The sequence below is a fragment of the Copadichromis virginalis genome, linkage group LG16 (genome assembly GCF_057382275.1).
Source record: "Copadichromis virginalis isolate Kocher_CV1m ecotype Utaka linkage group LG16, C_Virginalis_male_GT1.1, whole genome shotgun sequence".
NCBI classification, from domain to species: domain Eukaryota; kingdom Metazoa; phylum Chordata; class Actinopteri; order Cichliformes; family Cichlidae; genus Copadichromis; species Copadichromis virginalis.
Window position 1 is genome coordinate 12,141,377 of NC_140633.1, and position 21,793 is coordinate 12,163,169.

At 39.1% G+C, this 21,793-nt stretch overlaps 1 protein-coding gene across 2 annotated transcripts in view; it reads right to left on the minus strand.

Annotated features, from left to right (window-relative positions):
* itgav (integrin, alpha V) overlaps window positions 1–21,793 on the minus strand; it is a 40,729-nt gene that overhangs the window by 12,498 nt on the left and 6,438 nt on the right. For both annotated transcript variants that reach the window (XM_085435363.1, XM_085435362.1), the window contains 16 exons: window positions 14,498–14,586; window positions 13,692–13,806; window positions 12,473–12,534; window positions 11,064–11,112; window positions 9,073–9,195; window positions 8,536–8,580; window positions 8,152–8,195; window positions 6,224–6,280; window positions 4,872–4,924; window positions 3,293–3,368; window positions 2,617–2,746; window positions 2,214–2,311; window positions 1,548–1,641; window positions 1,338–1,383; window positions 281–388; window positions 30–85 (listed from right to left, as the gene is read on the minus strand). In XM_085435363.1, coding sequence (XP_085291489.1) covers window positions 30–85; window positions 281–388; window positions 1,338–1,383; window positions 1,548–1,641; window positions 2,214–2,311; window positions 2,617–2,746; window positions 3,293–3,368; window positions 4,872–4,924; window positions 6,224–6,280; window positions 8,152–8,195; window positions 8,536–8,580; window positions 9,073–9,195; window positions 11,064–11,112; window positions 12,473–12,534; window positions 13,692–13,806; window positions 14,498–14,586 — 1,245 coding nt within the window. The remainder of the gene's footprint in view (window positions 1–29; window positions 86–280; window positions 389–1,337; window positions 1,384–1,547; window positions 1,642–2,213; window positions 2,312–2,616; window positions 2,747–3,292; window positions 3,369–4,871; window positions 4,925–6,223; window positions 6,281–8,151; window positions 8,196–8,535; window positions 8,581–9,072; window positions 9,196–11,063; window positions 11,113–12,472; window positions 12,535–13,691; window positions 13,807–14,497; window positions 14,587–21,793) is intronic.

The window sequence follows — 21,793 nt, forward strand, 5'->3', positions numbered from 1 at the left end:
TCGGATGTAGCTTCTGCAGATTTACTTACTGAGCAGGTTTGGAGCCCTATGGCCGTTGACCTTCAGACAGTACTTCACCTTAAAACTGAAAAACAACACATGAGTCCCCCCTAATAATGTTTAACAATGATGTTTCAATCAGTTATTGACAAAAATGCACAGCAAAGGATGACTGTAGGTGTTTATGTGTGCAGGCGAACCGAACGTATTGACAAGAAAAAGAAAAAACCTGTCAGAAAAGACTACAAGTACATGTTTTAGTAGAAATGTGACTGCTCACCATGATACAGGTGTGCTGGTATTAGACAGTGTGCAGTTCTTTTCCTCAGGGTTGATGATCAGGGGTGTGATGTCCAACGTGGCATTTACACTGATCACTGGACGGGCTCTGTACATGCACAACACACCGAGGTTAGGTCAGTGACAATACAAGCAACAAAAAAGTTGCTTATTAAGATGAAAGATTTTGATGAAAGACTAATCGACTGTTACAGCTCTAATCAAGCATTTAGCATTTTACAAATGATTTTTAAAAGTATATTTAAAAATTGCCTTGTAAGGTGCTCAAGGCAGAACACATTAAGACAGACAAAAGTATTTAAAAACCACACAGCATCATGTCACATGGCTGCCATGGCTGCTGGGACAAAGCTGTTTTTAAACCTTGTTGTTCGTCCTGCATTTGGTTTGTTTTGGAAAATTAAGTATGGAAAAACAAGCTTTTAGGAATTCCAGTGAATATGTGGACACTTTTACTTAATGTTCTAGGCCTTAAACCTGCATTCTTCTTAATGTCCAGCAGGGGGTCGACAGCTGTTGTTGCAACAAGTCTCTGCAAAACTCTCCTTTAACTTGATCTGAGTACATGCCTCCATAATGACTGCATGATCTACATCACTGATTCTACTGTACATTTTAGAAAGCAGTTATTGCAATTGACAGCTGAGCGTACAGTGCCCCAGTCAGAAACCCTTCCACTCACTCATCACATCTGGTTTCAAGACCTCAACAATGGAAACACTCCATGCACATCTGGTTGTTCTAAGCGGTTATGAATGAGTATGACTGTATGAAAAGGGTTCACATTAAACATTTAGGATATATATGTACATAAATATTAACAAACAAAAACAAATGAGCACGGGGATGAAGGTTGAACGTGTCCTAATAGCATCTGTAAAGCCAGTAGGAGCTGAATGAAAACAGCAGCTCTTTGATATCAGAGGTGGCCTTGCTCATTAAACTCATCAGCTTCTATCAGAAGCATTACAGACACACACACAGTCACAGCAGGCAAGCACACTCACACACGCAGTGTAGATTAAGGATTTGATTACCTGTACAAAACGGCTTTGTCTGCTCCAAACACTCCAACTATTAAATCTGTGGGGCAGAAACACACATCAGCTCTTTTTCACAGCACAGCTACTGACATTCATTTGCCTCCTGCTGTGCTTCTCTACATGTACACGTTTCTGTGTGTGTGTGTGTGTGTGTGTGTGTGTGTGTGTGTGTGTGTGTGTGTGTGTGTGTGTGTGTGTCTTTACCTGGATATCCATTCTGGTCTATGTCAGTATTTCCAGACATGGAGTACCCAAAGCTAGGGGGCATGTAACTGGATGCCCATTTGCCCTCCAGGCGCTGAGAGATGAGGCAAACATTTCAAATTAAAAGTTTATGTTAGAGCTCTTGTTGCTATAGTAGTAAACGTCCTTTCAGCTAAAAATTATAGCACACCAACGTGACTGGGAGGATGTGGGAAGGCCACATCGACGTGACCAGCTGCACAGTGGTCAGAACTAAATCCAGTTATCTAAATCAGCTGATTTGAAAGTGAAACTAAAAACAAACATAACTAAAATAGTTCTTACAGCCATTCTTTGAATGTCTAATCAGGGTTTTATGGTAATCCCAGACTAACTGTGAACCAGTTTAAGTGAAAACTTTATGTTTGCTGTATTTTCAGTGAGGTTAGAATCACTGGTTTCAGCAGTCTTTGCCTGTGACGACTTCAGAGTGTGGGCAGGATTTTCACTGTGTACAGCGCTTCACACCATAAACACTAAACAGAAGTCTTAAAAATGAAAACAAAGAATAAAAGTTGTCACCTATATAACATTTACAAAATCCAGTTACTGTAGAAATCTAACTATAAGCGGGTAACTAAAGTGTATATAAACACAGTGAATGGAAGGGGCAGGTGTGGCATTTACCTGGGATGGTGATGCTTTGGGCCCCTGAGGGCTGCCATTATGGATGTAAACCAAGCCATTATGGTTGGGGCCTCCGTAAGGAGCAGAGATGGCCACATCTGGACAAGAGTGGAGGGAGATGTGGAGTGGGTAAAGAACTACTGTGTAGATGTCAAGGTGAAAAGCAGCTGATGCATTTACTAAATCATGTATACTTCAGCAGGGACCTGTGTCTGTGTTTGTATCCACACATATGTATCTGTGGACAAATTTCAGTTTTAAACCGCTGTTTCAACTGGTCTTCATCATCAAAGGGATGTGTGGGGGCTTGAACTGGTTAGTGGCTCACTTTATCCTCACAAAGACAGAAAGAGCTAAAACACCGGAGGGGGAGAGGGTGGTGTGTTGTGGTGCTCTCTGTTACCATTGTAGCCATCCATGTTCAGGTCTCCTAGCGCTGCAATGGCAGAGCCATATCTGGCGTAAACTTCGGACCCAGTGAGCAACCGAGGTGGTTGGAAGGAAAATCCACCCCGACCAAGATAGACAGACACCTGAAGAACACACACACACACACACACACACACACACACACGGTTTTAACAAACTGAAGCCTAACAAAAAACTCCACATCTTTTATATTTTGCTCATATTTTAGAAAGATTTACCCTTTGCCTTAAATTTGTGTTACAGTATTAATATTTTAAAATTAGTGCTGCCAGCGTTAATCTCATTAAAATGATGTTAACGCCATAACTGCAGTAACGCGGCAAATCTCCATTAGCAAGTTAGCACGGGGCGATCCGTGCTAACTTGCTGCATGCTTTGATGCCGTGCAGCCCTACGCCTTAGCTAACTCTTGTTAACTTCATTTTAACAATATTAACACTGACAGCACTATTTTAAAATAGCTTCATACTTCGGCACAGAGTTGTTAATTTTCTAATTACTTCTTACAAATTTGATGAGTTTCCAGCTAAATATATTTGCTTTCTTTAATAAAAAACAAAGAAAGCACAGTTCACCTAATCTGTCAAACACTTTTACAGTATGAGTATGTATGTATGCACATATGCAACGGATGCTCTGTGTGTGCCTACCTGTCCCACCTCCCTCAGTTTTCCATCTGAGCCCCTGTCCATGAAGAGAGGAGCTCCAACGAACACATCCATATTACTGACAGACAGATGAAACACAAAATAAGAACACCAGATTACTTATTATTTGATTATATTAATTTAATATTCATTCATCTGCATTTTATATTTATAACTAAAACACAGTGTATCCATATTATTCTAAGGGCAAAGCGTCTGTCATCCTTTACATCCCTTTGTGATCTGTTTGACACTAAGAAGAGTGCTTGTAGAGAGGACAGAGATGGCACAAGAACGGGTGAAAAGGCTGTTTAAACAAAACTATACACCGAGTCATCGAATCGCTCAGTATGGAGTGATTTTATCTCAACTGCTTTTTTACTTTAGAAGGTGCCGTGCAGCATTGCTCCATCAACAACAGCGGAAAGACTTAAATGTCACTCAGAAGACATCAGAGCTGTGTCGACTGATAAACAACAACAACTCTAGTATCACATTTCCACAATGTTACCCACATTTCACCCACTCTGATTCTTTGCCAGATAAATAGATTTTAATCGATTTACTGACACTCATTATTTCCTCTTTCTTAAACGCACCAATAGAGACCAACCAGCTGTTTATCATCATCAACCAGTTAACACAATACTCTCACAACAGGAGCAGATGGGAACAAGCAGTCAGTGTTTGTTAGCATGCTGAACAGAAACACTGATAAGATGGTCAAACATCCTCTGAGAGGTTTGGTGGTTGTGTTTGATAATTTTCACCACTTCCTTAAAGCGATGGCATTAGCACCCAGCTTCTCTCACACCACTTATTTTAGTTGGCACACAACTAAACACGTAAACAAGTGTATGAACCACCGCAAACTTCACAAACGTGTAAAGTCTCGAAACACTCCAAATTTAGCCGCGTTCTGGTTTCACTTAAAAGAGGCCATCAAAGCTCAAGCTGACAGCAAAGTGAACAGTGTTGAAGTTTGAGCGTTTCCAGAGGTCAAAAGCAGTTGTAAAAAGTCTTCAATGTGCTTTTAAATTACCCGGGAGCTCTCGCAAGAGAAAATAACAGAGCTCACTTCACTATCGAGGGTACAAGTACACCAAAGTCTACTTTAGAGACGCATTAATATAAAAATATCTGCCATTCATATTTCCCCCAAACACTACCCAAGCTGGACAAACATTAGCTCTTCTAAGTGTCAGCTCTTGTCATTTTAATGGTGATTGGAAGTAGGATTCAGATATTTAAAGAAAAATGGATTCCGGTTTAATATGTAGCTTTAACACGGCAGAAAACACTGATACACACTCACACATACACACAGAACCACACCAAATAGCAGCAAAACACAGCAAATAATACCCCCAACTGCCACCAACTGCAAAGAGAGACAGTTCAGTGGAAATATGTTGTCATCCTATTGTTGCACTGTGGTGACAAAAATTGTTCTGCCATAAATTCCATGGATGGTGCTGTACGGATATCTACGTACAGAAGAATATATCTATTCTTTTATTGGAGGGCTTGTCTTAAACCACAGATGGGGAAATTGTATGAGCACACACAAACACGTACTCACCCGTCATTGTTGACATCAAAAGCTGCAACTGAATGTCCAAAGTACGCGGCCATCTACAAGATGAGAGCGAAGGAGAGTCGAGGAGATGGAATCATGAGTTTACACAAGAAAACACGCAGTCACAAACATTTTGGTCAGATTGGAAATCTTTAGATTGAACTTTTTATTTAAGTATATTATATTAGCATTACAAAATCAAAAGCATTTATTGCCTGTCAGACTACTGTGGCCTTTTGAAGTTAATAGTCTTTAGGAACTCAATGTTATATCTCTGTAAATAGTTGTGATGTAATGGCTGCATCTCTGATACAAGCTAGAATGATGTTTCTCCTCGTAAAGAAACACAGTCCATCAGCGGCTTCTGAGTGAAATAAGAGGCCGTTCTCAAACCACAACCCAGTGACTAGCACAATGATATCAGAGGTGAGATCGCATAAACAGAAGACATTCAGAGAAAACTAAAGGAGGAGTGAGAGGCTTGACGTCAGGGAGAGGCGTCTGTCTCTTTAAAGAGAAAGCAGGCAGCAGGAAGCTGAAAAGTGAGGTTACAAGGTTCAGAGAGGGAGCTATGGTGGACAGACAGGAAAACGAAGAGGAACTAATTAACTCGAGCGATGACAGTCTGTTTTCCTCCCCACCCTCCTCCCCCTCTGCTACATCTGCATCTGGAGCAGTTTACATCTTGATTTAAGATCAGTGTTCACAGGATCTTCTACACCTAAAAAGATCCAAAGCCTGGTTTCTTCAACCCTTCAGAACTACCAAAATAATAATACAGTGGATACAGGAGCAGCTCTCTTCTTCTTGCCATCTGACACTGACCATTACTAAAAAGGCATCCAGCACGTTTCTTTGTGGTAGCAGGAAAAACTGCTCTGTTCTTCTGACATTTAGGTGTTTTACAGCAAACTAAAAAAACATTTGCAGCTCACTGAGATGCTTAATGTGCAGCTGAATATAACCCCTCTGTGTAGACATGATCGATCATTTTTCTCAATGTAATAAGTGAATATCATCTGGATTACAGCTTCTTGAAAAGTAACTGTTGGTGAACAGCTCATTAATAAACCACAATCAGACCGTATTTCAAAGCAGGTTCAAAACGGTATAGTACAAGCTGTTACATTACAATGCACGCTGATGCTCGTCTCCTCCAGGCAACCAAACACCCGTGTCAACTTCCAATATTTCTAACTGGCCTCGTGCAATCTGTAAACTGATCTAGAACGCCTGCTGATTTTTTGTTTTTCTCCACCCCTTGTTTTACTGATTATATCCTCAGGGGCAAACCCACTTTGAAACATGCAGCTGTGGCTTTCTGTGCCACAGAGTATGGCTGTCCCACAACTCACCTGTGACCCTGTGAAGTTGATCATGGACTCCATGACTGCGCCGTTAAAGATGTTCACCTAAAACATCGAAACACAGCACAGATCAGCAGCTAAATCCCCATTAACGCTTTTAGAACTCAGCAGTGCTGCTGTGCATCTCACAATAATAAAGCATCTTCTGCTTCTGTTATTGACATAACACATTTACAGTAATAACACAGAATCATCAAATGTCAGCAGCACCGTTGAATCCAGCTTTGTGCACTGGTTCCTAATGTAAGGGTCCAGCCCCTCTAAAAGTTTACCAGACATTATGAAAGGGAAAAAAAATCTGTTTCTGCTATACAACTTTCTCTGATCTTTGCCACTTCTTCACTTATGCAGTAATAAGCCAGTGCAAGCAGTTTCACTGGTTTATAATAGCCCACATCAGCTGCATTATACCCTTGGCTCCAACAATTACTTAAAAATTAATCAACAAACCTCAATATTTATATCCTGGACGTGACTCCAAACTACAAAATTAAACCCAAGAGAGATTTGTACTTCATTATGTCTTCTTTTCTTACTCTTTTCTATCCGGTCATTAAGTCTGACGTCACTATCAGTGTCTGGACCTAAACTCCGCTGCAGGTCCATATATCAAACGATCACTATGGCATTACTGAGAGTTGAAAAACTGTCTAAAGTCTTTCATCTTTAATAAAATGATCAGTGTTCTGCTCTACCAGGTGTAATAATTGAGTTTAACATCAAGGCATCCATGAAAACGGAATTTATGACATTTAACGGAGTTAGAAGTTAGCAGGAAGTTAGCTCGCTAGCTTCTATCTAAATACAATATAGCATGTCCTGACTGCAGGGTTTTGGAAACAAATTAAAACGTACAGCTCTGCTATCACTTCCAACATAAATGAAGACAGAAAACTAAACAGCAGTGACGTTTGTAGGGTTACTGAAGTTTGGCTAGCTGGTATATAATGATGTGCTACATGACCGCTAGCGACACATCTATGTTAGCATAATATAAACAAGCTAACTTTTTTTCCACTCGATAAAAGTTAACGTGAGTGTTCTCGGTGGTCAGGAACAAATGTAATCGCATGGCAGGATGCTGTAAAAGGACCAAACTTCAGCCAGGAGAACAACTGAGATAATCCATCCACAATACGAGGTTAGTCATTCATATACTGCTGCATGGGCTGGGCTGTAGTTACATCCTATGGTTTTAAAAGCTGAGCTTAAATAAATGATTAGCGGTAATAAAAGCCGAGGGAGGTCAACAGTGATCACTGACTGTTTTAGGAGCTTTTTGAGATCAAATAGAAGAAAATACATAACATTAAACATGTTAACAACACAAAAGCCATATTAAACGCAGACTACTTTAGGCCCGGAAGTAGGATTCGTCACGTCATCACTTAACGACCGGATACACATGGTGCTGTAGACAGTGCTGTATTTTTAGCTTATTTTTCTCTGTGTTTTATTTGCAATGCAATATGAAGCCACAATGATTAATATTTAACAGCAAGCTTATGTTTCCTAATGAAAAAAAATCTTAAGTCTTTAAAGTGTGGGTTTATTACTCTAACCATATGTAATGAACATAAGAAGAATTGAAGTTAGTCTTTGTAACTGAAACTCTGAACTCTCAATAACGGTTTGCTTTAAATTGTTATACAACTAGATGAAGAGAAACCACCAATCATCCAATCACAGCTTGAGCTTGAGAAGACTGACAGTGAATATCTGAAGCAGAGCACTAGCTGATAATTGTTGGTTAGATGCTATGAAGCACTCTGCCTAAAGCCCTGAGGTAGGTACACTCTCTGACCACAGACTGACTGGATAATATGCATGTCCTGCACTATGGAAGCTCTAGGACAACAGCCGTAACTTGGCATAGTTCAAACATTGAGAAGTGTGTGTGAGCTTGTAACACTTACATAACCCAGCGCCTTCTCCCCCCTCGGTACTCCAGTCACAAAATCTGTGGAAGCATAAAAAGTTGAACAGATAGACACTAACAGACTGGTTATCATCTAACTACAGATGTGACTTTTTTTTGCTATTGCTTCAAATATTGCTGTTATAATTATGCCATTGACTTGGTTTATATGAAAATCAAAAAACCCAACACTGTTACATTTACTGTGGCTTTAAAAGGGAAGCTGGGCGTCCACGGGACACTGCCTTTAAAAAACAGAGCAATTAATTCAACTCACTCCGAGCCTTTTCTTTATAAGTGTGTGAAAACTGTGTGAACATTTCACACTGGTGTATTTGCAGTACACTTGCATTATATAAATCCCCTTCATTATCCCTCTTACCGTCCTTTCCATCGCCATTGAAGTCTGCAACTGTCACAGAGTATCCTGTGAACACAATCACAGAGTCTCTCGGTCAAACTGTTCAAATTTTCTGGGGTTTGATCGTTTCAAAAAATGTTTAAAGATGCACAAGGACCTCTAAATAAGAATTTGTGTATATAATTCAAACATATTGTAATTTACAGGCACATTCTCAAAAGCTAGACACACTAGAAAAGTTCATCCTCTGTGTTTGGATCGTTCTCAAAGCTTGCAGCTGCAACGTTGTAATTTGTGTAAATGCTTTACTGTTAAACTTTGCTTTCATAGTTTTATATTTGACAGTTATTTATTTTACACATAAAAAAACTCAAGCAGCAGGTTTTTTTTTTTTTTATCTCTTTATACCAGGTCCTGCTTGTAGACCAGCACTAATATGATGATCACAGACTACATGCAAAAGATGGATTCCACCCACTGGTTAACAAAGAGCTCTGAGACATAAACATAGAAGTTATGAAAATCTGACTGAAGGTGTGTACGTGATTGTGTAGTTACCAAGATAACTGTCGTCATACTGGGCATTGGCTGACTTGGTGGAGAGCGTGTTTCCATAACGGGTGAAGTAATCATTAGTGAAGCGGGTAAAAATCTCTGAGACGTCATCCGAGATCAGCTGACCTGAAGAGAGAGGAGGAGAGAGAAGAAGAAAAGACAGAGGAGACGGCATGGAGGAGAACAAGAAGAGCAAAGCAAGACAGAACACAAGGAAAGAGTGAGGATAGAGAGCAAGAGAGAAAAAAAGATGGAAAAGAAAAATGTTAGAGCACAAGAGACAAAAGTGAAAAAACACCAGCAATTTAGGGGAACAGAAAAAAAGTGAAGGAGGTAAAGGGCAGAAAGAAAAAGTTCTTTCACATGTGTGTTTACACGCTGACGCACTTTTGGTGTCGAGAAAAAAACAAAAAACATACAACTTGTAATTAAAGGAGCCACAGAGACGCAGCATTAACAGCTATCAAATCAGAAACAACAGTGTGGAGTGTGTAACTGTGAGTGCTGACTCAACAGGAAACAATCATTAGGCTAACACAGGAAGGCGCAGGAAGACTATGACCATAAAGGGGGGAAAAAAAATTGTGTGACTGACTCAGCGTTCGGGGTATAATCCATGTCACACCCTCTAATATCAGATGGCCAGACAAACATTACAAAATGCTGCTCAGATATAGAAAGACAGACAGACAGACACACACCTCATAGCTTTACCTGCTCATTAAAATCTTAAGCGTGCGATGATGCATGCTATGGTCCAGAGTGAGATGGTGCAGTGAGTAATGCCGTTAACTACAAGTTGAGATCAGTGTTTTTTTTCCTATAGCTGTTAACATTCTGATCAACTGTACCTGTGAAAACTACGCTACAGACAACATCATAATAACAGCTTTTTCTTTTGTTCATTATTTTTTAATCTGAGTTACTTTTTGTCAACGTAGAAAAAAAAACAAAAAAAAAACTGGGTGCTTCAATTCCAACCACACATGCTGATCAAAATTGCAACAGTTAAAATGAATTTTATATGCAGCTCACAAGCAAAACAGTTTTTAGGACCAAATTTGAACTTGAATACAAAGTCCACTTCAGTTAAGAGTTATAAAACAATAGTTATGACTCTGTATTCCAGTGGATAGACTCAGAAAAACTACCTTTCTTTAACCCTTTCATGTTTATGCCATGTCCTGTTCTTCAACGTCATGCTGCTCTGTTGTATGTTAATTGCCCCTTGGGGATAAATAAAGTCTTTCTGATTCTGATGAATTATTATTATTATTATTATTATTATTATTAAGTATTTTTATTCATCTTTAGGCATGAAAAAACAGATTTTTGAACATGATTTTTTAAACATGCACTTTTCAAATAGTTTTTTTACAAGTCCACTTAGGTGGACAACATCACCTTTGGAGTGGGTGGCAGGGTATGGAGTGACACATCAGTCTCCAATGTAGTGGTTTATGTGCAAGTATACCATCAACACTGACACAAATACAAGAAAACAGGCCTTGAATAACTGTCCACTGTTGTGACCACTATGCGTGAAAGGGGTAAAGTACCTAGCGTAAAACTATATTTAAATACAGTTACAGTAAATGTTCTCTTGCCCCCAGACCCCACAGTGACACAGCACACACTGCTCATGCTGATCCAGCAGCTTTTAAAACCACTGACAGCTCAGCTGAAAGCCTCATCGAGCAGCAGACCATGTTATCAACGATGTGGAGGGATATACAAACACCTTTTTGACACAGTGTTCGGCCTGAATGCTCTGTCATAGCCTTATTTGTTACTACTTGTCATTCATAAAAAGGTGCCGGTCTCTGTCTGTTCACCCTGAACTAAAAACAGAGAGAGGGGCAGTGAAAACAGGGCTGGCTGGATGACCTGGAAATGAACTGTTTGTCTTCATGTGTGAGTCACCACACTTGCTTTAAGGTGGCAGCAGGAAACACACACACAAACGCCTACACGTAAGTCAGTGTTACACTCACCCTGCCAGTAGAAGCTGCCAGGTCCTCCCACCACCACCCTTTTGTCATTCTGAAGACATAAAAAAGGAGAGGGGAAAGGAAAATCCAGATTTTGTCTTGCACTCCTTACTCAGTCTCATAGTAAAAAAACACATTCTTTTCCAAAGGGTTAACAGTTCAACTTACTGAACTAGTGATTCAGTACAGATGCTCCCCTGACTGGGATCATATCCTCGCCCCAAATCTTTCATTTCTACCATTATTAATTTTGCATTATGTTGTAACAAATAGAGAGGCAGTGAATTCTAGCTGAATGTGACACTGCTGTACTAAACTAAAAACCTCAAATTGATGGTTGATGAAAGGACAATCTGCTGCAACTGAAGACTTATTGCATTTTTATCTCCTGATTCAAAATCGCTTAACTGTGCAGTGTATACAACATTCCACAGCCTGCACTGTTTTCTCCAACTCTCATTTGGTCGTGCCTTTATCTATAGGAATGTCATCCCACAGACACTGAAGTATTAAGATGCTATGAGAATCTCCAAAGCATACATCTTAAGTACTACAGTGATCCTATAACTTAAACTCGTTTTTGAATTCATTAACTTGTCTTACATGAAAAATGCTGTGAGAAATTTCTTTTATGAGCAAATGCTGTTATGCAGAACCATTTATGGAAGCGCCAGCAGTGTGAGGCTTGACTTGTTTAAAATCACCGTCCAGCAGCAAGTTGTTGAGTTTTGTTGATTAAACAAATATTAATCAGCAAAACTCAATATTTAATTTCCTGGATGTGGCTCTGAACTGCAAAACTACAGGGTGGGCCATTTATACGGATACACCGTAATAACATGGGAATGGTTGGTGATATTAAAGTCCTGTTTGTGGCACATTAGTATATGTGAGGGGGCAAACTCCTCAAGATGGGTGGTGACCATGGTGGCCATTTAGAAGTCGGCCATCTTGGATACAACTTTTGTTTTTTCAATAGGAAGAGGGCCATGTGACACATCTTTAATATCACCAACCATCCCCATGTTATTACGGTGTATCCATATAAATGGCCCACCCTGTATATCCCAGACAGATTTCTCTCTCTCTTCATGCTGCTTCCTGTCTATATAAACAAGGTGCACTAGGTAAACTAAGATACACTCATTTAAAACTACATTTTCTTCCACCTGTTTACTGTCCACAAAAACAAACTAAAGGGATGATAAAAATTAAAAAAAAATAACAATCTCACACACTAATCTAAACATTACTATTGGATTAGGTACTCATTTGTTCATTTGTACTGACACCTAACTTCCAAGAGCAGCAGCACTGCAGACAGCCTCACTAACTCCTGACGTAGTTGACAATGAGCACTTTGAGGCAGTTTACAAAACAGGTTATTTGGGGACAGCGTGTGTGAATCCTACCTTAAGGAAATCGACACTGAAGCCAGCCTGGCAGAAGCCCTGCCCTTCTGGTGAGTTTTTATCTGGAGAAGAAATAAAATAGCAGAATTTATTATAAAGCACCAAATAGAAGGATATGATGATATATGATGACAAGATTTTCAGAAAGCGTGACCTCTTATCCTGACCTTGAAGACGAGGTCACTGAGATTCAAACTCATTCAAGACTTTTTAGTAGACGTGCCTATGGTCTGAATTCCTACGTCGCCTCATGCTGGAGTTATCGCACTGACAAACTTGGGTGTCCATGCCACCCAGCTGTAAAGTGGGGTAAAAACTAACAAACTAACTGCTTAAATATCTATTAAATACAAAAAACTAAAAAAGTCATTTTTTGAGGTTATTTAATATTTTATTATGAGTCTCATACTCTGCTGCTGTCTCCTTCCTCATTTCCACCTCATCCTTTTCCTCCTTACTGAAGATCTTACTTCAGTCTGAACTGAACATAGGTCAGAGCCCTAACATGAAAATGTGCATGAACATGCTCATTTATTCCTGACATAGTTGAAACTATACAGCAAATTAAAAATGCGACCCTCCAGTCTCTGGATATCTGAGAATGAGCCAGCTAAACAATAACAGCTGGTTATAGGCTAATGTTGGGCTGGAGTGTGCTAAAAATCACACTTTACTTCTGACGTGAAGTTTGATTACATTCTCACATTGTATGAGAGTTTATTCAAAAGTACCCAAGTTCAATAACACTTCCAGCAGCAAAAACCACCAGCACGCGCTGACAGAAAAATTCCTCAAAAACTCACCTCAGTATCGCTGTCACTGAACAGAAGTGAGCTTCACTGACACGTTGTCTTGTATCATACTGACAGCTGTGGTAAACAGCAGACTGATAGCCTGCGCTTATCACAGATGAACGGCGAGCAGAGTTTTCGAGGTAACTCCACGGTAAAAATGTAAAATATCGCACAATATGTCTCACTTATTATCTTATTCCTAATGTATTGCTAAGTGTCAATATTACTCAAATATGTTAAAATATAGAATGCACATGTAGTATTGAAACATGTCCAGCTGCGGGTTGTTATGAAAAACGGACTAAATGTTTTCTGAAATATGTTTGTCCTACAGTGGCCACCGTAGCTGAGATCATGCACTTGAACTGGGAGGGGTAAGAACAGAATTCCACTGCAGATACTAGGACAGGAAGCAACAAACATACCTGTTCTGCAGGGCGAGTATTCAACCACCTGGTTTCCTTTCTTCAGGTAACAAGTTCCCACAGGCTCACGCTCAGAGACACCTAAGGTTGACCACTGGTAAAGGGGAGCACACGCCTACAGAGCATACACACATAGACAAAACAAATCCAGCGACATATTAGTTCAGTGTAAAAATGGTTGGTGTCGATTGTTGGTAAAACTGTGCTTCATCCTCTAAGTCATTAACTGTGAGGACTCTTGCAAGGTGGTGTAGTGTATCCTTTCAGCCTTTCTGTTTCAGTTGTGGTGGAGAACCCACCACTGGCACAAACTGATGCAAAACCTTAAGACATATCCGACCGCAATGAAACAAGAACAGTGGACGAAAACAAAATGAGACGCTGTGTTATTTTCTTAGCTTATATGCACTGTACTGTCCTTCACCTTTCCACAAAGGTTTGGATCAAAGGTTTCAGGATTTTTAGAACAACTCTGAGGCTCCTACACTGGAGAAGGCACACTTTATTTACCCAAAACAATGGTTCTAAATGGGCAGCTCCTGTGGTCAAATCAGATATGTGAAAGTGTGGACTGACCATGGAAATAATTCATTTAATCATCTGCATACTACAACCAGGAATTGTAGGATTTTGAAAATGCTAGATCAGTACATTGAACAATCCAAAAGTTCAGAGGTCTTCACTTCAGCAGGAAGAAAAAAACGGCAGTGAGACAAAACATTCTGGGTACTCTGGACAGAAAGTCCATGAGGCAAGGCATGAAGTTAGTGCTGTTCCTCAGACATTTTACGTGCCGTGTTTCTTACCAGAATGTGTTCTCCATCAGATCGCACTGACGCTCCAAACCATTGTTTGGATTTAAACTCCATCTTAGCCCCATCACGCGTCCTTTCGTCTGCAAAAAGAAAAAGATCATTGTTAAACAATTTAAATTAGAGAACAACGATGGTAAAAAAAGAAACGGCCACAAAATAAAGCAGCAGAAAAATATCTTTAAACACACAAATACAAATTTTGGACTAATACTCAAGATGTCCGTTTTCCCCTTTTAAAATCTGCAGCAGCACAAAACTGTCCAGGTTTTTCAAATGAACAATAACTACATGAAATAAATGGTCGACTGTCGGGACTCCATCTTAATCAGGGAAGATTCCTGATTGGTAAATTATAATGTGACATGGGACAGTCTTTGTTAAAAGTTTAGTGCAGCAGTTTTCCAACGGGAAAGCTCTGACCTATGTTTAATAACGTTTGGGCAGCATATGGTTTTTTTTTCCTGCCAACACGCACCATTCAAACATGGATAAACTTAGAATTCTGATAGACTTATGACACATACACAGCTGTGGCTATAAATGACTGCAGTGCTGTGAAAATCTCCAGTGTCCTAAAAGAAGGACAGACAGGATGAGTATTTCAGGAAGAAAAACAGGAGACAATCAGACAGATCGCAGCATGACTACAACTGCAAACATACACCATTAATTACCATCTTAAGCACAGTTTTTCCTAATAAGCACTGAATGATGAACACCACACTGAAATTTAATGGTCCTTCTGTTTTTGTTTTTTTATTTAATTCAAGACTGGCGTAGCCACCCTCTCCATTACACATAAGCACATCCCACGTGCTATGACGCATGTTTTAAAAGGCTACAAAATTTCCCCAGTCTCCCTATGAAGGTCATCTTTTCATGGACCTGTGGACCGCTGTATGATTCCCATTATGACCACTCACATTCTGCATCAGACATTTCATTACAGACCTCACACTTTAGCAAACACACAAGTGTTTTTGTTTCAAAATGACCAACCGAGCTACAGAGAATCACCAATGCTGATGAGAAGTAGGTCTCACTATGACTGAGAGACCAAACAGCACTTCTGCTCTTGAGTCCAGATATCCTGACCTTCTTTCGCACAGTACTGCATATGGACAGTTGCTGTTTATTTATACAAGCAACAGGATTTGAACTACAACATCTGGAATTATGTAATGCCATGTAATAGAAAGTATACGTCATTTTTCCTTACAGTGGCATTTGCACACTGATGACAGTCTTATACACCACTGACAGTATGTGCCATCGCAGCATTTCATGCCTTTTTCGACTGCTCTTTAACAAAGTTCTTGAAAATCTCAAAATTATCTGACTATATCTTCACAGAATAACCAATGTTTAATAAATTATTGAAAAACATTCAACAAAACAACCCAATGGAGGTGCTTCAAACATCTTAAATTGTGTATTTTGTGCCCACTTTTTACTTTTTCATTTAATGACATTCTTGTGTGTGTACATACTGTAGCCATACATACTTTGTACAGCACTTGGGTCACTAAAAGCTCTGTTTTAAATGTGAATTATGAAAAAATGTTACTTACAGTGATAATAGCTTTGTACATATACAATGTAAATAGCAGTTACTCTGAGGACTATAACACACAAATCCACATGCCTGTGATTCCACAGGTTTCACTGACTGATACTGTGTGTATAATAGGAATGCTGTCAGGAGACAACAGCTGGCATTTGACTGCTCCCAGCTGGAGTGAAAAAACAAACAACAAAACAACAAAAACATAATAACAGACTGAGCTCCGAATTAGTGAAACAAAAGGACGACTCCCATAGAAATCAGATAAATATTTACAAGCAATAAGCAGATAAATATTTAAGCCTGGGCAGATATTACACACGGACAGTTTGGGATTTTCCCACCAGGATGGGAAACTCCAGCCTCGGCAGTTCCAGCTAAATTCAAATTCTTTGACTCTCAGAGCTGTTTGGTTGATAAAAGAGTGCTCTAGTGGACACGAGGGATGAAGTACAAAAGGATTAGTTTCCCAGTTTGGCAATAACTTGCATCAGTCTTACCTAATCTGTAATTATGGTGGTGAATCAAGGAGCCATGATGCCAACTGTTTCCTGCCAGCTAGTTACCATCTGAAAAGGAACAAACTCAGACACTGTTTGTTGTTTGCTAACCAAAAAATTTGTTATTATCGACATTCACGTGGTGAGAACAACAAACCTCCACCAAGGCAGCTCACTTACTCGCTCTCAGCTCACTTTTAGGGGAAGTTTTGTATTTTCTACACATTTTTTTTCTTTGTTCTTTTTAAAAAGTTTTGTGCTTCGTACTTTTAAAAAGTTTGTAGTGCAGTAAAAACAACCGCAAAGTTTATCCTGTTGAAACACATTGTACTGTACCTGGGATCATTTTCAGTACATTTTCTTTTTATTTACATGGATAAAGTGTGAGCAGCATTCATTTCATTGTTCAGTAAATAGTTTAGATTATAACCAGTTACTGTACATAACATCATATGTTGTAATAAAATGAATCAATTATACACATAAAGCATCCTATGATGACATGTTCCTGTCATTCTGAAAACCTATTGTCATTTTTAGTAGCTCTATCGAGCATTATTAATAGCAATACTATGACCTCTGACCTAATTTTATGTGCTGCACATAAAAGCAAATATCTAAAAACTGTTATATATTTGCTGTACACAATATTCTTGAAGACAGTATAAAACAACCCAAAAAAAGAAAAAAACCAGAGTCAGGACAGATTAATGCTGAGTCTGGGTCACTGTGAGACAGACACACACAATCACACACACACACAGTCAAATTCCAGTTAATTCTGTTCTCTGGTCCAGTAAAGCTTTTGGCCAGTAATTACTCAGGTCATCAACAAAGGCCTCTATTGTGGGGAAAAGCACACACATGGGCGCACACACACTCACACGTGTGTGCACACACAGCATTATAACTAGGCCACTGACTAACTACATTACGACCAAAAGAGAAGAGTGTCACCGAACATGTTTGGTTTCTGTCCGAGCCTGCAGGCTCTCAGTGCTGACCGTGTCCTGTTCTAAGGCAGATGGGAAGGAATTTGCTGATCAATTAGACTGTAACATCAGGAGATGAAGTTGAACAAGTTGAAAAGTAAACATCCTGCACTAGGCGCCTGCTTTACAAGACTTACTGAGGCTATGTAAGACAAATTTACCTTTTATGGACATAAGAGGCCTGGAACAGCAGGCTGCATGAAGCCAACTGTTCAGCAGGTATTCCAGTGCTGTAGAGCTACAGGCCAAAATCAGTTGATTAAAGACAGATATACGTACAGTACATAGCACTGAATACTTCTGCCAAAAAGCCAAATTATAATAAGGCTGAAGGTATTTAAGTCTGCAGGTTTCCAACTAAATCCTGCACTATTCTATATTAGTTTTATGAATGCAAAATAAAAGCAGCAAAAGCAATTCTGTTGATCAACACAAAATGTAATCCTTGGCATTTGTGGCTTTTAAAAGAAATTTAGAGAGCTAAATTGTAGGTTCTAACTTTGAATGTCTAACATTATTTTACTGGAAAATGAAAGCAGTTTCATTAACTGTGGCAGTGAAGATTTCAGTTTTTATTCATGTGCCACTCAAAGTGTGTCAAACATCAGTGTCAGATTTTTCAAAGGAGGAGGGAGAATATTCGCTGTTGGTTTAAATGGTGAAAGCAACATGAACTCTGCTTTAACACGATACTACATGTATTCTTTGTCTGCAAAGAGCTTGTGCACGGGCAATATTGACGCCATGCTGGAGGGGGCGGGACGTCACTGTTTTGGAGTGTTGTGTGGTTTGTTTGTTTTTTAACTTCCTATTTTCATGGCTGAGGTCTCCCACAGAATACCAACCAAGCTCAACTACACAGCCTCGCTCAAAGAAACACATACTGCCCTGTCTCCGGCTATTTATACTTCCTTCATTCCGCTTTGTCTTCCATGTCCTCTTTTAATGGAACTGGCAGAAAGTGTGGTTCCAGTTTAGGGTAAAATATGTTAGGTATGTATACTGGAGATTTCTTGGCAAATGTAAGCATAGAAAAACAAATTAATTTCCTTAGTTACCAAATGCAAATCTCCCATCCCACCAATTTAATTCACTATTGCTATGTCAATCTTAACGACTATGTCAAAAAAAACCCAAAGGTAGCTGGTTGGTTACCCCAACACCACAGCAGAAAAAGAGATAACTGAAAGAGTGCCAGATAAAAATGTAGAAAAGACAACGGAAATATGACGTTTCTGTTTTTTCATGTGATGTTTTTGCACATCTTTAGTGGAGCTAGAGCTTCAGTGGAACTTGAGGTCACATGCTTCATATACGTCATCATTTCTTTCCACTGCACTTTGTCACACTTTGCTTTTATAGATTAAGAGGGGTGGTTTTTTTAGACTTTAAAAGACTTGTACATTTCAGCTTAGGTATATCTTAAACTCAAATTAAGAATGTGCATAAAAACATAGCTTAAAACACAAAGCACCCAAAAAGAAGTTTATTCATCGCTTTGGTCAGTCAGTGCTTTGCCATCATTATTAGAGCATGTGTCAGTGTCAGCATATACTATTATATATATTGTACATATATTTATTAGTTTCAGATTTAGCCATTCGTATATTTTGCCTGTTTATGTTATTGTATTTTGCACAACTCTGTTGCTTGTGAAGCTCGCACACAAGAATTTCACTCACATGTGCTGTACCAATGTACCTGCACATGTGATGTGACAATAAAAGTGATTTGATTTGGTTGCTACATGAACTCAATTGCCCCAAGCATACTGTTCAGCTAACATCAACACCTGGCTTGTCTTTGCTCTCCTGTGCCTGCCATTTTTCTCCCTTGGATCTTTAGGTGTGTTTTTGTATTTCACTCCAGTGTGTAGAAGACATTAAACCTACACTCTAAAAGATGACAGTCACTCATTTAACACCTACTCTTAAAAAATGAAAGCTAGCAGGAAAAGTTAATCATATAGCCACAGTTACCCAGCCCCGTTATGAAAACTATAAATCATGTCTGTCAATGCGTGCAGTCACCAGTGATTTGGAAACACTGTGACTGCACTGTTTCACCAGAGGATAAGTTCTGTTTTGAAAGACTTATAGACATCTTTCAAATCTTTATATGACACAATACTGTTGACACTCAAAGAGACCTTGGTAACACCAGCGATAAACCAGCTACACACCCAGTTTACATTTAAAGCAATTTAAACCACTAGTGTTGTGCTGGGTGTCGCAGCATTCAGAGGTGTGATTCTTCCTGCTTTAAAGTCAGTGGTGAACACACCACAGCTTGTCCTTCTTAAGTTGTCAAAAGTAACAAGACATCTGAATGTAATACTTTTAACAACAACACACTTATAGGTTCTTACAGCCAACTGACCACCTCCCAGTCTGAATCATTAAGGAGGACATCCAGACAGAACAGCAGGCAGAAGTCAAATGATTAAATTAAATGAAATGTGTCAGGCAGTAAGAAGGTGTGTTCACATCTGAGCACATCATCTCCCAAGAAGAAGCTTGGAGATGGTACAACTTTTGCAAAACATCAGGCACCAACATGGCTGGAGGGAAAAACAAAACAAAAACGGATACGATTTCTTATAAAACTTTTCTTTGTTTACCTTTCAAATGTCACATGGGCTTTAAGCCTAGAGAGGAGACTTTAAAAATGTACACTTCATGTATGCAAAGCTGACAGCAACATAAACGTCTGCTGGACAAAAAGTTAACACACAGTTCCCTTTTTTACATTTAAATACTCAAGAACACCCATCTGAATCTCTGGTTTCATAAGGGAAGGAAATGGTTTTATTGTAGACATTTTTATTATGGTTTTGACAGACGGGCTTATGAAAATAGATGCAATCCCATGAGTCGCAAGAATGACACCGAAACAAGTCCCACTTTGCCATTCTGAGTTCTGGCATGATGTGAGAAATCAGCTGAAAATTTTCTAAGGAATTTTCATTCGACCACAAAAATCAATTGCTTCTTTATACATGTTTGTTTCCGCTTGAAAGGAAGGAGAAAAGAATCCATGAAGTGAGTTTGTTCTGTCACTAACCTCTAACTGACCAATCACCATGCAGAATGGTAGCATTTCATGCGCAAGAACAGCCCCTTTAAGTAAAACTATAAGAGGACATAAGCATTGTTTTATTTCAAAGCAAACATATTATCAGCTCTGCATTTTCAAAACATTTTCTGTAGAAACAGGTAGAATTCATTATTTTAGCCATTTAGCTTCATTAGCTCTTATTCATTGACAATAAGACTATTAGTGTACTGAACAGAAAGTGGGAGGCCCTACACTTGCTTTGTTATTAGCTTATGAACTAAAGAATATGACAAAGTAAAATCCTGACAGATCTTAGCTCAATATGAACTCTCTTTAAGCTCCTGAGAGAAATTACGGTTCTTGAGTGGGTCAATGGTTCACCAGCTAGTGTCAGTTTCAGTTTATCCGCTATTTTTTATACCAGTGTACAGCAGTTTTTAGCCAAAAACACAGATTAATTAGTACTCGAGAACATTTAAAGCTCTGGATCACATTTGGGGTAGTCAGAAAAGTCTGTGAAACACAGATTTACTCATTTATAGATCCAAAATGCCACATATTCTCTGAAAGTGAGTAACTTTGGCTTCCCCTGGTAAAAACAACAGACATGACCAAAAACATTTCCTTGACAACTTCTGCTGTTCTTCATAATCATTTCATTCACATATAAAGGAAATAATCACCATTTGCACCTAAGAAAAGGACATTTTATTGTGTGAAGCTTCCAGGATTCCTGGAACGTGTGGGTGCTGCTGCCTCACAGAAAAAAAATGACTGAAATTCTACGAAGACAATAAAGGGATTAATACCCACATCACAGAACATTACCAAATTCTAACTGTTTATCACTGTGTAAATATTTACAGTGAAGACAGTGCTCTGCTCATCTGGCCTTTCACAATCAAAGAGAAACAGTAAATTACTAAATTATGATCAATGCTGGAGAGAGATGATTGCAACATGGATAAACAGAAGGAGGCAGCAGTTTGTCAGTCACTCCCAGTACATGGACGAGTCCACACACATTCTGCTTCAACGCACATTCCTGAATGCGTCTTAGCATGAAAACAACAGAAACAGGCTGAGCTGAACCCTCAGTATTCAATCAGTAATATGCTTACTGAAAACTGTTCATGATATCTATCATGGTCTGGAATTAAAATGTAAATTCTAA